This window comes from Hemitrygon akajei, chromosome 10 (genome assembly GCF_048418815.1).
Source record: "Hemitrygon akajei chromosome 10, sHemAka1.3, whole genome shotgun sequence".
Taxonomy (NCBI): Eukaryota; Metazoa; Chordata; class Chondrichthyes; order Myliobatiformes; family Dasyatidae; genus Hemitrygon; species Hemitrygon akajei.
This window is the reverse complement of record NC_133133.1, coordinates 98,803,351-98,820,188: the sequence shown is the minus strand read 5'-3', so window position 1 is coordinate 98,820,188 and position 16,838 is coordinate 98,803,351. Positions and strand designations below refer to the sequence as shown.

At 45.5% G+C, this 16,838-nt stretch overlaps 1 protein-coding gene across 6 annotated transcripts in view; it reads left to right on the top strand.

The window, feature by feature from the left end:
* brwd3 (bromodomain and WD repeat domain containing 3) overlaps nucleotides 1-16,838 on the top strand; it is a 340,825-nt gene that overhangs the window by 273,430 nt on the left and 50,557 nt on the right. For 4 of the 6 annotated variants that reach the window (XM_073058687.1, XM_073058689.1, XM_073058686.1 and 1 more), the window contains one exon: nucleotides 15,333-15,491. The exons of the other annotated variants lie outside the window; for them this stretch is intronic. In XM_073058687.1, coding sequence (XP_072914788.1) covers nucleotides 15,333-15,491 — 159 coding nt within the window. The remainder of the gene's footprint in view (nucleotides 1-15,332; nucleotides 15,492-16,838) is intronic. 6 annotated transcript variants of the gene reach the window in all.

Sequence of the window (16,838 nt, the reverse complement as noted above, 5' to 3'; positions counted from 1 at the left end):
ATGTAGGGTGAAAACTTGATAAAACAATGCAAAATATATACAGTATCTGTTTCCTTCATGGCATCACATTTATATCATAAATACTTGTAAAAGTAAAACTACAACAAACCATATTAAAGTCTCATTAAAGTACAACATACAGTCAGAATCTACCTACACCATCAACATCTTTAAATACACTTCAACACAAACTATCTGGCAACGCTTTCAATAGCACAAGAAAATAACTTTTTCAACCATCATTACATTTAACAGAATCAGCGTTAACATTTTTACTTCAAAATATATACTTTCATATGAACTTACGGCGTTGCTTCTATGATGTTTCTTAGACAGACAGACAGATATACTTTATTGATCCCGAGGGAAACTGGGTTTCGTTACAGCTGCACCAACCAAGAATAGTGTAGAAATATAGCAATATAAAATCATAAATAATAAAATAATAATAAATTAATCATGCCAAGTGGAAATAAGTCCAGGACCAGCTTATTGACTCAGGGTGTCTGACACTCCGAGGGAGCAGTTGTAAAGTTTGATGGCCACAGGTAGGAATGACTTCCTATGACGCTCAGTGTTACAGCGTGTAGAAATGGAACTTTTCTCGCGCTGATCCTGCATACTCAAGCCCCCACCTTCCCATTTCTCCAAACCGGTATTTACCCACAAGACGCGGCGAAACCGGGTGTGACGTCATCGCATGCCGCGATACATCATAGATAATGAATTTACCTTCAACAATGGCAACGTAGTTATCAACCTTAACTAGAAAATAATTACAAACAAATTATTTAGAGCAAAAATGTAATAAAGCTAAACAAATGCCATAAGGGCAACACACTCCCTGCCGGACCTTTGTAAGGTCAATATGAACGTGATACGAAACTTCAGTCTCTAGATCAGTCTTTAGCTTGAAGTAGAATGACTTCTGCAACTGGTCTTTGGTAAGTTTTCACATCACTTTGGTCAGAAGTTTTTAACTCAACCTTCCTGACATGTCCATCCCTACCAGGGAATGTGGCAGTGATTCTGGCCATTAGCCAGCAGTTGCGGCCGATCTGCTTGTCCCTGAGCAGGACTAGATCTCCAACTTGAAGGTCCCTGCGAGGTTCTGTCCTCTTTTGTCTGTTGCAACAAAGGTATTCATGGCTCCAACAGGACCAGAACTGAATTGCGAGATCCTGAACCTGTCTCCATTGCTTTGTGTACAAGTCCTTATTTGAGAAGTCCCCAGGTGGAGGGGGACTCCTGCCTTCTGCGTAAGGAGCATTGATGGCGAGAGTATGAAGGGGCTTTCCAGGTCGGAAGATACAGGTAGGAGTGGTCGCGCATTTATAATAGCTGTGACCTCTGCCATTAGTGTGCACAGTACTTCGTGGGTCAGTCGGGTTAGTTACTGCAAAAACATTGAATCAAGGATTCTTCTGGCGAGGCCAATCATCCGCTCCCATGAGCCTCCCGTGTGAGAGGCGTGTGGTGTGTTGAATTCCCAGTGCATCCCTGCTCACTGAGGTACCTTTGCACCGTTTTGTCCATCCTAAGCTCCTTGGACATTCCAACAAAGTTTGTGCCGCAATCAGATCTTAATGTTTTGCAGGGCCTTTTAGTGCAAAGAAGTGCCTGAGAGCGTTAATGCAGCTGGATGTATCTAAACATTCAATGACCTCAATGTGCACTGCTCTCGAACTCATGCAGCTGAACATGATGGCCCGCCATTTGCTCTCTGCTTGTCCTCCTCTAGTGCGTCTAGTGGTGATGGTCCAGGGACCAAATACATTGAGCCCTACATATGTAAAAGGAGGGCAGGCTTTGAGGCGTTCTGGTGGGAGGTCCGCCATATGTTGAACTTCCATCTTCCCTCGCAGTTTCCTGCAGGTTACACATCTGTGACGTACTGAATTGATCAGTGTTTTGCCTCCCAAGATCCACAGTCCCGCTGCCCTGATTGCTTCCTCCGTAAGGTGATGGCCTTGATGCCTTACCTGTTCATGGTGATGGCACGTGAGCAGCAAGGACACATGGCTGTCTTTGGGCAGGATTACTGGGCTCTTTTCTGCAGCTGAAAGGTGAGAGTGTATTAATCGGCCTCCAATGCAAATGAGATCGTTCTTCAGGATCAGGTTGAGTTTCCTCAAAGGGCTGTCCTTTGGTATTGGTTTGTTAGCTCGGAGGGCCGAAATCTGCCTTGCAAAAGCTGCTCTTTGAGTTGCTTTAAGGATGACGTCCTTTGCCTGGGCCAATTCGTCCGCAGTGCGAGGTAAGTCACATTTGTGCCATCCCTTGCATTTACTATTTTGGGATGAGTATTTGTGGGATCTGGCCATGTGAATGAAGAACGCAAATCCTCTCACTAAGGAATTCAAAGTGGAGAACTGCTGGAAGCGTTCAGTGGTACATATTGATTCTTCTAGGTAGGTGACACCGGTTTATATTTGCGGCCGAATTTCCGAGTCTCTTTCGGGTTCGATCAGCTCAAATGTCTCGCTTGTTTGAGTTTTTCTGCTGGTGGAGCAAGTTTATTATCGTGCACAGTTTGAATGAAGACTGACTGTCCCAGTATCTTCTTGGTTGCTTTACTACACTTGTTAAAGCCTTGTTCTTCCTTGATACACATAAAGCTTGTGCAGGGTTGAAAAATTGAATGGCGGCCACTCTCTAACACGTTGGTCTTGAGTGTGTTAACTGTCGGTTTGTGTACATCGCCAAGGCACACCTCTCCTATCACCACCCAGCCCAGATCCAGGCATTGGGCGAAGGGGGCGTCGTGTGGTCCATTGACCTGCTGCCTGATCTTGTGCTCCCTGAGAACGTCTCTTCCAAGTAGCAGGAGTATTTCTGCTTTTGGATCCAGTTCTGGGATGTGCTTGGCAATGTGATGGAGATGCGGCTAGTGTAGCACTGCGCTTGGCGTCAGAATCTCAGTGCAGTTATTCAAGATTTCATTGCATTCCAAGAGCGGAGGGAGACAGATGACAACTTTACCATCCAGCGACTTGAGCTGGAAGCCTTCTGCCTTCCTGCCATATGTTTCTACGCTGCCTGAGCATGTTCTAAGGTAGTATGGGAATTGAATACTCTCTACGTTGAACAAGTCGAAGAACTCTGGTCTGACTAGTGAGCGATTGCTCTGGTCGTCCAGAATTACATAGGCTTTGATGGCCTTGTCTTTGGCTCCCTTAAGGTATACCTTAGTGAGGCAGATCTTTGAGCAAGAATGACTTGACTGCCCGTGACAGCAAACTTCTGTGCAGCTCGAGCTAATGACAGTTGTATCGGGGTGATCCTCTCCCTCCCCGCTGTCCTCTTGTGAGGGTGAAGCGGCTTTGTCAGTAAGCGGTGATGAGCCGGGATGCATGACCCCATCATGATTATTGCTGTTGCATTCCGAGCACTTTACGGGAAACGTACGCTCTCTAGCGAGGTGAGAGGTAGAGGAACAGCATTTAAAACATATTCTGCATTTTTTGAGGGGGTGGGGTTTGTTGTGCAATGGACAATTCTTGCTAGCGTCATTGTTAGTTGTGGAGACTTCATTTTACGCACCGAGACAGGTTTGATGATGTTAAAATTATTCGAAGTGGATTTGACTGGCTTGGTGTGAAAGCTTGACTCATGAAGCTAGGCTCGTTTCGCTTCTTCGCCTCCTTGCACACTAACCTAGTGAAATACTTAAAGGGAGGAAATCGACCACTGTTCTCTTCCTTGTACTCTGAGCCAACAGACATCCACCTTTCCTGCAGCCCAAATGGAAGTTTGTCCACGATTGGTCCAATTCCGTATGAAGTATCTAGATATGACAGGCCAGTTAAATAGCCATCTTCTTTAACACCTTCAATCTCCATGAGTAAATCTCCAAGTTCTCTTAATTTAGTGTGGTCCTTGGCTGACACGCTAGGAAAATTTTCAAGTCATCGAAATAGTGCTGTTTCAAATGTAACACTTACCCAACAGGCTGGTATATGTCTAGGGGAAAAGGAGATCCAGCCACACACCAACCCACCTCCCGTACACGCAGGTGCTGTGAGAATCGAGTTTATGCCTCGCGCCGCTCACTGTATCAACTTCACACCAAATACCGATATGACATACACTTTATAGAATTTACTAACATTAACTAAAGAAGTATTAGGCAATACAATATATATATACAAGGAAAGAAAAAAACAAAAGGCGCCAACTTATCAAAGTTCAGTCAGTGTAGTGCACATCGTAGGAGCTCAATCAACGAATCATCCGACAGCCACGTTGTCACCCCTGGGACCACCCGGTGGTCTTACGAGCCGTCTAGCGACAGTCGCGGTGGTCCTACGAGCCGTCCAGCGCCTGTCCACCTTCCTCGTCCGTCTCTCCTGCCGACTCCCTTCACCCCCAAGCCCGCGCAACCCCTCCCCCAAGTTCCCAGCCTCACAAAACACAATAACATTCCCCATTGATTAACAAATGAATACAATTACCATATCAGCCATTCTAAAGCAAAACAACGGCGAGAGAAACATTTAACAGACAAAGAAACATTCCTACTCGTAACAAACCAAAGAAGCCCTTTTTAGTAACATACACCGGACATTGTACATTCTCTCCCCACCAGCAAATGTCATGCCCTCATGGCATTACTAGAGTTCCCCAAAGCTTCTTGCAACACACAAAACCCCACCCAGGTGCAGAATGCAGTGACATAACTACCCAGAGCAGTAGACATCACACTCGGTTCTCCTGGTACCACATATGTCAACCGCTCCGGGGGGCGCCTAATCCTCTGAGATCTCCATACCCCTTCTGCCCCACTGGGCTCCCTCTCCACCTGCGAACCCACTGTCTCGAACACCCCAGGTCTTCCTGACAGACCCTCACCCCCTTCCTCACGGGGGTCCTCCCTCACCTGAGATCTCTCCGGCTCACGCTCGGGCTCCACCCTCTCTCCCACCACTGTTGGCTGCCTCTCCATCTGACCCTCAAGACCTTCCCTCCTCTCACCCAATTCAGTATGGGAAGGGCCAGGAGCCTCCTCTCCTGGTACTGAAGCACCAGCGAATGGGAACAGGGGCCACTCATCTGAGTCGTCCTCTTCCGAATCAGTAGCCATTTCCGGCTGAGGGACCCTTCAGCAGCGGGCTCTTCCCTTTCTCTGCGCCCTCGCAGAGTCCTTGTACTAGGCGTAATCTCCCACTGGCTCCGTATCCACCTGCACCGCTTGACCCAGCGGCAGCAGGTAATTCCGATGGAGTACCTTGATAGGCCCTTTCCCATCCTCAGGTTTCACCCGGTAAACTGGCAGGTTCGGCATCTGGCTCTCTATTACATAGGGGCTGGCCGCCCATCGATCTGCCAACTTGTGCTTACCAGGGAGTCCCAAATTCCGTAAAAGGACCCGGTCGCCCGGCAATAATTGAACAAACTTCACCTTTCGATCATACCGCATCTTATTCCTCTAATTTTGTTTGGTAGCCGCCGCCTCGGCCAACTCGTACACCCGCTGTAACTCCCTCTTCATGTCGGACACATACTTTAAATGGGACTTCCCGGGTAATTCACCCACTTCACCCCCAAAACACAAGTCAATGGGCAACCTCGCTTCCCGCCCGAACATCAGATAATAGGGCGAATATCCGGTAGCATCATTGCGAGTACAGTTGTAACAGTGAACCAATTGTCCAATATGACGACTCCACCTGCTTTACTGCCCAATCTCCAGCGTCCCGAGCATATCCAACAGGGTCCGGTTGAACCTCTCTGGCTGCGGATCTCCCTGTGGATGATAAGGGGTAGTCCTGGATTTCTCAACCCCAAGCATAGGCAGTAATTCATGGATAAGGCGGCTCTCAAAGTCCCGCCCCTGATCGCTATGGATTCGCCTGGGAAGGCCGTAATGAACAAAATACGTCTCCCATAACACCTTCGCCACTGTCGTCGCCTTCTGATCCTTAGTGGGAAATGCCTGAGCATAGCGAGTGTAATGATCGGTGATGACTAAGACATTCGCGGTGTTGCTGGTGTCAGGTTCAATCGACAGAAAATCCATACATACCAGGTCCAGAGGTCCCGCACTCTGCAAGTGCGACAGTGGAGCCGCCAACGCGGGCAGGGTCTTCCTCCGGATGCAACGACTGCAGCCCCTACAGTATTCTTCGACTTCCCCCCTCATCCGGGGCCAGTAGAACCGGTCTTTGAGTAATCCATAGGTCTTTTCCACCCCCAAGTGTCCAGAATCATCATGTAGGGCCTGGGGTGCAGCCTGCCGATACTCCTCCGGCAGGACCAGTTGCCAACAGTGGGGTTGGTCCGGAGGCACCGTTACCCGGTACAAGATTTTGTTCTTTAACTTCAACCGAGACCACTCCTTCAACAACAGGGGCACAAATGGGTGTTTCGCCTTCTCAGCCAACGCCCCATCCCCCCTCTCGACCACTCTCCACACTGTGCCAATGCCCGGGTCATTTTGCTGAGCAGCTGCCACTTCCCCCGGACTCAGTTCCGGCAACTGTTTAGTCCGCAGTGCGGTCAGGTCACAGTAAGCTAGGGGTATGGCGTCGTCAAAACCCCCCAAATGGTCCACGGCTCGTTCCAGCCTCCCTCTTCCCTCGGCCTTCACGGTGATAGCAAACTGACACATCGCCTTCACTCCAGGGGCAGGGACACTCTCCCACTCCTCGTCCCTCTCCTGTTCCCCCGGCTCCCGACGAGACAAAGCATCCGCATCGACATTCTTGCTTCCGGGCTGGTACCTCAGGCTGAAATCATATACCGACAAGGCCACCAGCCACCGATGTCCTGTGGCATCCAGCTTCGCCGAAGTCAAAATATAAGTGAGAGGATTGTTATCCGTTCACACCTCAAACTTGGCTCCGTAGAACACCCCCAGCTTCAGCCGTGGCCTCTCGGCCACTCCCACCAGGGAGTTAAGTGCAGCTGCCAGCTCGGAGGCTTCCACCCTACCTGGGGGGCGGGGCCTAGTCACGACTCACTCCTCCCTCCTCCCTTTGCTAGTGCCTGCCACCTCTCCGGGGTTTTCCTCTAGCTCTAGCTCCTCCTCCGATGTCTCCTCAGCCTCATCCTCGGAGAGAGTGTGGAGCCCCCACAGCCCCTCCTCCCCCGGTACACTGACCGTCGCCGGCAGTTCCAACGTCCTGACGTCAGCACTCGTACTAACCAACACCCAGCTAGACTCCATCTCTTTACCACACCGTGTAGCTACCAATTCTACCTGCCCCATACCCTTCACCAAACTTAACCCCCGCACTAACGCGTCTCCCGAAACTCGAAAATCCACTCCGCTCACTACGCATGCGTACTGTACCAGTACACCTTCAAATCCGCACCAGTGAACAATTTTATCTCTGTCCATCTTCGCTCACTACCTGCGCGATTCCACAGCCCCCTGACAATCCAATCCCGGATCAGCACCCCACAAATGTAACACTTACCCAACAGGCTGGTATATGTCTAGGGGAAAAGGAGATCCAGCCACACACCAACCCACCTCCCGTACATGCAGGTGCTGTGAGAATCGAGTTTATGCCTCGCGTCGCTCACCGTATCAACTTCACACCAAATACCGATATGACATACACTTTATAGAATTTACTAACATTAACTAAAGAAGTATTAGGCAATACAATATATATATACACAAGGAAAGAAAAAAACAAAAGGTGCCAACTTATCAAAGTTCAGTCAGTGTAGTGCACATCGTAGGAGCTCAATCAACGAATCATCCGACAGCCACGTCGTCACCCCTGGGACCACCCGGTGGTCCTACGAGCCGTCCAGCGCCTGTCCACCTTCCTCGTCCGTCTCTCCTGCCGACTCCCTTCACCCCCAAGCCCGCGCAACCCCTCCCCCAAGTTCCCAGCCTCACAAAACACAATAACATTCCCCATTGATTAACAAATGAATACAATTACCATATCAGCCATTCTAAAGCAAAACAACGGCGAGAGAAACATTTAACAGACAAAGAAACATTCCTAATCGTAACAAACCAAAGAAGCCCTTTTTAGTAACATACACCGGACATTGTACACAATAATTTCAGGGGCCGCATCGCACTCCCAAAGTCTCTCCCATGTTTTGCGTAAGGCTAGCTTGTGGTTGTTGATGTACACTGAACGTATGCGTCTCACCTGTTCACATGATACTTTTCCCAGCCATTTTGTCATAAGATCCAACTCTTGGGTTGCTGTGAGCTGGACTCCGCCGGTTGCATTGGCGAATGAGGAGTACCATGCACGGTAATTATCAGGCTTATCGTCAAACTGGTATAGTCCTGAAGTGACGAGATATCATCATGCTAAATACTGTGCCAGGGTTTCAACTGCAAGTGGCACGCTGGCTGGGGGGACATGTCAGCGGGCATATGACTGAGCGTGTACATCCATTATGGGATTTGCTGTTCTGACTTCAGCCTTTGCCTCTTCGCTCGCTAAATCTGGTAAGTTTGGTGTCGAGAAGTATTTATCATCAGCCTTTTCATTCTTGAGTTCGTCACAAGGTTGCAAGCGTAAATTGTCTTCCTCAGATGGATGCGATGCAATTGGACTTCCCTGTGACTTCTCATGGAATGGGACGTCAGCAGGTAAGTATGGAGAGGAAGAACGAATCTTCAGGTCCATTTGAGATCGGACATATTGGCTAGTGCATTCCAATCTGGTCCTTTCTGAAGTAGATTTTACTTCATCTAGAAAGTGCATTTCTTCAGCGCTTTCTAATATTTCTGCTTCCACCATGGCAGCATCAGCTTCTCGGTAGAGTGCCAGCAGTTCTAGCTGTGTTTCTATCCTTACATTTTCCAACTGGTTTTTGGCTTCTCTGGCAGCCTCTTCCCTTTTCTGGCAGCCCTTTCCATTTGGTTTTCAGCTTCTCTGGCAGCCCTTTCCCTCTGGTTTTCCAATTTTCTAGCAGCCTTTTCCATTTTCAGTTTTGCTTCCTGTTCAGCGTATGACGCTCGCACCTTGGCGGTTTCTGCTTTAGCTCTTGCGAGGGCAGCCTTACTTGCTGATGCCCTACTGCTCTTGGTACTGGATGTCAACGACTTGATGCTAGATCGCGAGGCCATCATACCACTTGTCGAAACAACTGGTAATGCCGCCTTTTCACTGTAGTGTTCTCATGCAGGTGTAGGAACTCTGAACTAAACACCAAGTTAAACCGTAGTCAATGAAGACAGGATCACAGTAAGATTAACCATTTACTGTTCACTCTTCCACATTAACGTATGGTGAAAACTGTTGATAAAACAATGCAAAATATATACAGTATCTGTTTCTTTCTTGGCATCACATTTACATCATAAATACTTGTAAAAGTAAAACTACAACAAACTATATTAAAGTCTCATTAAAGTACAACATACAGTCAGAATCTACCTATGCCATCAACAACTTTAAATACACTTCAACACAAACTATCCGGCAACGCTTTCAATAGCACAAGAAAATAAACTTTATCAACCGTCATTACTTTTAACAGAATCAGCGTTAACATTTTTACTTCAACATATCGACTTTCATATGAATTTACGGCGTTGCTTCTATGATGTTTCTTAGTACGTAGAAATCGAACTTTTCTCGCGCTGATCCTGCATACTCATGCCCCCACCTTCCCGTTTCTTCAAACCAGTATTTACCCACAAGACACGACAAAACTGGGTGTGACGTCATCGCATGCTGCGATACATCACAGGTAATGAATTTACCTTCAACAACTGCAACGTAGTTATCAACCTTAACTTTAACTAGAAAATAATTACAAACGAATTATTTAAAGTGAAAATGTAATAAAGCTAAACAAATGCCTTAAGAGCAACACAAGGCTGCTTACCAAGTTAAGAGCCCATGGTGTTCCAGGAAAGTTGCTAACATAGTTAGAGCATTGGCTGTTTGGTAGGAGGTAGCAAGTGGGAATAAAAGGATACTTATCTGGTTGTCTGCCAGTGACTAATAGAGTTCGCCAGGAGTCGATGTTGGGACTGCTTTTTAGCTGTATATCAATGACTTAGATGATGAAATAGATGGCTTTGTTGCCAAGTTTGCAGAAGATACAAAGATTACTGGAAGGGCAGGTAGTGTTGAGGAAAACAGGTAGGATGCAGAAGGACTTAGACAGATTAGGGGAATGGGTAAGAACGTGGCAAATGAACTACAACTTTGAAGATGCATGGTCATGCACTTTGGTCGTAGAAATAAATGTGCAGACTGTTTTCTAAACAGGGAGAAAATTCAAAAATCTGAGATGCAAAGGGACTTGGGATTCCTTGTGCAGAACACCCTAAAGGTTAACTTGCAGGTTGAGTCAGTGGTGAGGAAGCCAAATGCAATTTTAGCATTCATTTCAAGACGTCTAGAATACAAGAGCAAGGATGTGATGCTGAGGCTTTATAAGGCACTGGTGAGGCCTCACCCTAAGTATTGTGAACAGTTTTGAGCTCCATCTGAGAAAAGGTGTGCTGGCATTGGGGGGGTCCAGAGGCGGTTCACAAGGATGATTCCGGATTGAAAGGGTTATCATACGAGGAACATCTGGTAGCTGTGGGTCTGTATTCACTGTTATTTAGAAGGATGAGGGAGGATCTCATTGAAACCTTTTGAACGTTGAAGAACCTAGACAGAGTTGATGTGGAAAGGATGTTTCGTACTGTTATATACCCCTAGGGTTCATTTTTTTCTGTCAACTGTCACCTTAAAACGCCAGGAGAACGAGCCTGACTTTTAGGCATTGTTGGATTTCTACTGATTACAAGTTAATATGGTGAGAGACGTGGAGTTATTTGATGGACAATGAATGTTTATGATTTCTCGCGGCTTGTTTCGAATATACAAGGACACAAAGACACACACAGTTAGAGTCAAGATGGATTTGGTCAATGGAAAACACCAGTGAGTCGGTTGCGGGTTTAAACTTTCAGTAGCCCAAAGGGGTGAATTGAGGTCGATCCAGAGTCTCAACGACTTTCTGCAACTAGAAGAAGTTTGCAGAGAGGAGAGGAAGATTTGAAACAGAAGAAACCTAGTGACGAAGAGATCACTGTTTGGACTCTCCAAGTACCCCGTGAGGGTGAGCTTGGTTCCATTCCGTGCGCAGGATGGGAGGAGTCCTTTATGATGTTCCCCGCCCTCTTCTTCAACCTGGAAGAGTACAGGTCCACAATAGAGGGCAGGGAGGCTCCAATGATGCACTCGGCAGGCTTTTTGGCCCTTCTTGACTGTGCTGAACCATTTTTCTGCTTAGTCCCACTGACCTGCACCTGGACCATATCCCTCCATACACCTCTCATCCATGTACCTGTCCAAGTTTTTCTTAAATGTTAAAACTGAGCCCGCATTTACCACTTCATCGGGCAGCTCATTCCACACTCCCACCACTCTCTGAATGAAGAAGCCCCCCCAATGTTCCCTTTAAACTTTTCCCCCTTCACACTTAACCCATGTCCTCTGGTTTTTTCCTCCCCTAGCTTCAGTGGAAAAAACCTGCTTGCATTCTCTCTATCTATACCCATCATAATTTTATATGCCTCTATCAAATCTCCCCTCATTCTTCTACGCTCCAGTGAATAAATCGGTAACTCAGTTTCTAAAGTCCCGGCAACATTCTTGTAAACCTTCTCTGCACTCTCTCAACCTTATTAATATCCTTCCTGTAATTCGGTGACCAAAACTTCACACTCCAAATTTGGCCTCACCAATGCCTTATACAACCTCACCATAACATTCCAACTCCTATACTCAATACTTTGATTTATAAAGGCCAGTGTACCAAAATCTCTCTTTACAACCCTAAATATTTGTGACACCACTTTTAAGGAATTTTGTATCTGTATTCCTAGATCCTTCTGTTCTACTGCAGTCCTCAGTGCCCTACCATTTACCTTGTATGTTCTGCTTTGGTTTTGTCCTTCCGAAGTGCAGTACCTCACACGTGTCTGTATTAAACTCCATCTGCCATTTTTCAGCCCATCTTTTCCAACTGGTACAGATCCCTTTGCAAGCTTTGAAAACCTCCCTCAGTGTCCACTACACCTCCAATCTTTGTATCATCAGCAAATTTGCTGATCCAATTTACCACATTATCATCCAGATCATTGATATAGATGACAAATAACAATGGACCCAGCACTGAGCCCCGTGGCACACCACTATTCACAGGCCTCCACTCAGAGAAGCAATCAATCCTCCACTACCACTCTCTGACTTCTCCCATTGAGCCAATGTCTAATCCAATTTACTACCTCACCATGTATACACAGTGACTGAATCTTCCTAATTAACCTCCCATGCAGGACCTTGTCAAAGGCCTTATAAATTTTGTACCTTTGTTCACCACAAGTTTGAAAGTTACTGGAAAGAATTCTGAAAGACAATTTACTTGCACTTAGACAGGCATGAACTGAGTAGAGATAGACAGCATGGAAGCCAATCTCATGAACTTGAGTTTCTCTGAAGGGGGGACCAAGAAGGTTAATGTGAATGGGGCAGTAGACAGTGTCAAAGACCATTCTGAAGTCTGTGTAGCCTATGCAAAGGAAATATAGGTGGCATAATAAGTAAGTTTAAGTCTCCGGTACACTGGGAAAATTACTATGATCATCCACCTGACTATGCTCCTCAAAATTTTATAAACCACTGTCATGTCTCTTTTGCTTCAGGGAAAATAGTCCTAGCCTATCCAATCTGTTTTATAACTTCAGCACTCCTGTCCAGGCAATACCTTTGTGAATTTTTTCTTGCTTAACCACATCCTTCCTGTGGCATGGTGATGAGAGGTGCACATCAAGTGTTCCTTACCTGCATCTTGTACAACTGTTCAGCATGGCATTCCAGCTCTTGTACTTAAAGCCATAGCCATTAAAGGCAAGCATGCCATATGCTACCTTCACCATCCTGTCTATCTATGTCACCACTATCAGGGGACTATATACTTGTAAGCTTAAGTCTTCTCCAACAGTCCCCAGGGTTCTACCTTTCACAGCATGCCCTTTCTGACCAACTACCATGTGGGACTTACCAAAGACCTTGCTGGAGTCTGTGTAGACAATATCTACTGTCCTGCCCTTACTCATCCTCTTGGTCACCTCTTTAAAAAATACTCAGATTTGTTAAAATATGGTTTCCCCTGCAAAGAGACTTTATTTCTTATCCTTTCAAAATGCAAATAAATTTTGTCTATTAGAATCCGTTCCACTAACTTCCCCACCTGTAGCTAACAAAGATAGGTGCTACAGTAGCGTAGTGGTTAGCTCAACACTACTAGAACTTAATGTGTCAGAGTTTGGGGTTCATCTATAAGGAGTTAGCATATTTCCTCTGTGATTGAGTTGATTTCCTTCAGGTACTCTGGATTCCTTCCACAGTCTGAAGACGTACTGTTAGTAGGTGAATATCAAACAAAAGAAAATCTGCAAACACTGGAAATCAAAGCAACACACAAAATACTGGAGGAACTCAGCAGGTCAGGCAGCATCTATGGAAAAGAGTAAACAGTTGCTGTTTCGTGCCAAGACCCCTAATCAGAACTGGCCCGCTGAGTTCCTTCAGCATTTTGTGTGTGTTGCTCCGTTACTGAAGAATTGGTCATTAGAAATTGTCCTGTGATTAGACTTGGGTTAATTTATATTGTCATTTAAAAAAAAATTGGATAGGTATATGGACAGGGAAGGAATGGAGGGTTATGGGCTGAGTGCAGGTAGGTGGGACTAGGTGAGAGTAAGCGTTCAGCACGGACTAGAAGGGCTGAGATGGCCTGTTTCTGTGCTGTAATTGTTATATGGTTAATAGACGGGTTACTGTGGGTTAATAGATGTGACTCATTGGGCTGGAAGGGCCTGTTTAATATTGTATCTCTAAATAGCTAAATATGCAAAAATTTCTGTGAGGGTTCCAATCTTCACTTGCTTCCACGATGTCTTTGGATACACATGATCAGGCCCTGCTGATTTATCCACATTTTTGCACTTAAAAATTGTCTTCACTATTTTAGTAATGTCAACGTATTTCAGATCATTGTTCTCTTTCCTGAGCTGACTAATTTCCACGTCCGTGCAAACATTAAACACGGACAAGTATTAAGATGTTGCCTGTCTCCTATCTCTGCCTCCCAACTTGCTCTTCTTCTGCCCCCAACTTGCCCCTCCAGTCAGTTTTTACACAGCAGTGTGTGTGCTTCTGTTCAAAAAACAGTGATTTTTGTCAGTGATAGTTGGCAACAAATAAGCAGTAAGACAATTCAGAACTGTTTTGCTCACTGCAGTGTTAAGCATTCAGGCTTGGTGATGCCAGGGATAACCGGGAGTAAAAATGAAACCATTTCACTCCTTCGTTATTGAAGTATTATTCACTACAAAGAATTTGAAAGTGTCAACAGTCATGATGAGTGTTGCAATACAAATGAAGAGTCAGAGGATCCAAGCGTTGAAAGCATGTATGAAGTCAGTCCATTTGGTGTCCGTGCTGATTTTGTTCATTTACATTGGGTGAGTTCTTTTGTCAGTGGTGGTGGTTGTCTGGCATATCTGACGGTGACAGAAAACCTGTACTGCAGAGTTTTTTAGAGTGGAAAAGCCATTGCACTGGGGCAGTTCTGCTCTCTTGACTTCGGAAGTCCAGGTCCAAAGATACGAGTAGTTGTAAAAGCTGGGGTCTTCCTTGGTTGCATTGTATGACTAGGACCTCATTTGTGCCTCATGCCCTTTTGGCATCTATGGAGTGTTGCAGAAAGGCTTTCCTGGTCTTTGAATCACACTGTAGATTACATCTGCCTAGTCTGCCAGAGGTGGCTTCACACGCTAGGACAGGCATGTTCTTGTTTCACAGGGGGGTATGAGACCCAACAGCTATCCTCATCTGGTCTAGCCTGTTGAAGTGGTGTACAGGGATGTGGCCACTGTCACATGCCAACAGCTACTTGGAGCCACAGATGAGAGCTGAGTGTCCAGTGGAGACCAAAGGTAAATGAGCTACCCCAGATTGGACATGACAAGCCCCTTCACCAGAGATCCTACCCCTCCCTGGACATCCCATACACTCTGTGAATACTAATACACAGTTTTATTGTACTTAGATAGCATTGATAGTGTTCTAATTTTTTTTTCATTTCATTTGAATACATATCTTTCTATCTTTTTAACTATTTCCATAAAACTTCAGCTAATTGGGGCAACCACTTAAATGCACCAAATGTGTTGGTCCTGATGTGTCCCAGTTGACTGGAATCCATTGTATCTGCAGAAAAAACTTCTATTTAATAATTTATGAGGGCAAATTGTACTTGTTCCTCTCTTCAGCACTGAGGTCTGATAACTACACATACAAATATATAGACTCACAGACCTTTTAAATTTTCAGTTTCAGAAATGGATGAACTTTCAGGACGATTGAATCTTGATGTTATGCAGCCACAGGTATCACCACATCCTGAGTGGGATTTGCAGAACAGAATTGAAAGTGATTCAGAGTCTGAAAGTACAAACATAATAAGGAACGTAGCTACACCAATAAAGCAAGGTAATGGAAAATAAATCCGTATCTTGAAATTCAAGCGCTTTGGGCAGGTATGTCTTGTGAATGAAGGAAGGAAATGAGAACTTTCTAATGCTCTGCACCTCAAAATAGCACATGTTGCTGTTGCAGTGGTCCCAATCCAAGCTCTCAATATGCTCCTGGCCATGCAGGAAACAATAGACACAGCATGAAACCATTCACAAACAAGAAAATTGCAGATGCTGGAAATCCAAGCAATATATACAAAATGCTGGAGAAACTCGCCAGACCTGGCAGCACCTATGGAAAAGAGTACAGTCGACGTTTCGAGTCTGAGTTCCTCCAGCATTTTGTGTGTGTAATATGAAACCGTGTTGCTAGTGTAACTTTGAACCACTGTATTTTTATACAATTTGATAAGGACTTTTAAAATTTTCTTTATTTGTCTTTGGAGCCTTTATTGTGTTGTCCCTTGCTCAGCTCCAGAAATTTCTGCTGTGCATGACTTGCTCTTTCTGTTTTAGAGGATAGTGATTTGAAGGATTGCATGGATTAGAAGAATAAATGATCTCCTGTCCATAGATCCCTCAAAGTTGTTGTTCAGGTTGATAGGGTGGCTAAGAAGACATATCATGTGTTGGCCTATCATGTCCGGGGATTAAGTTCATAGCCATGAGGTAATGTTGTAGTTCTGGTCACCTCATAGAAAGATGTGGAAGATTTAGAGAGGGTGCAGAGAAGATTTATCAGGATCAGAGAACACGCCTTGTGAGGAGAGGCTGTGTGAGCTAGAACGTTTCTGTTTGGAGCAAAAGAAAATGGGAGGTGACTGAATAGAGGTGTATAAGATGATAAGAGGCATTGATAGAGTGGAGAGCCAAAGCTTTTACCACCAGAGCAGAAGGGGGTATAATTTTAAGGAGGTTGGAGGAAAGTATAGGGGAGTGTCAGAGGTAAGTTTTTTTTTTACATGGACAGCAGTGGGTGTGTGGAATGCCCAGGTAGACTGGAGGTAGAGGCAGATACATTAAGGAGATAAGCAGATGGATGAAAAAAAAGTATGGAGGGCCAAGTGGGAGGGAGGCATTAGAATTGATGTTGGAATAGGTTAAAAGGTCAGCACAAAATCGTGGGGTTAATTGGCTTGTACCGTTCTAAGTTCTAAATATTGAATCAAATGAACTGGACATTGTTGTAAGATTGCAGCCTTCATTTAAGAATGAACCACTCTCAGGGTCACCCTCAGTGTTGTTTTCCCGGTGGTATGGAAGCAGTTCTCTAAACTGCAGTTAAGTTTGTAAATTCCCTGCTTCAGAACTCTCCACTCATTCACTGTGTTCAGGTCAGATAAATCTTTTTCAAGATTGAGAC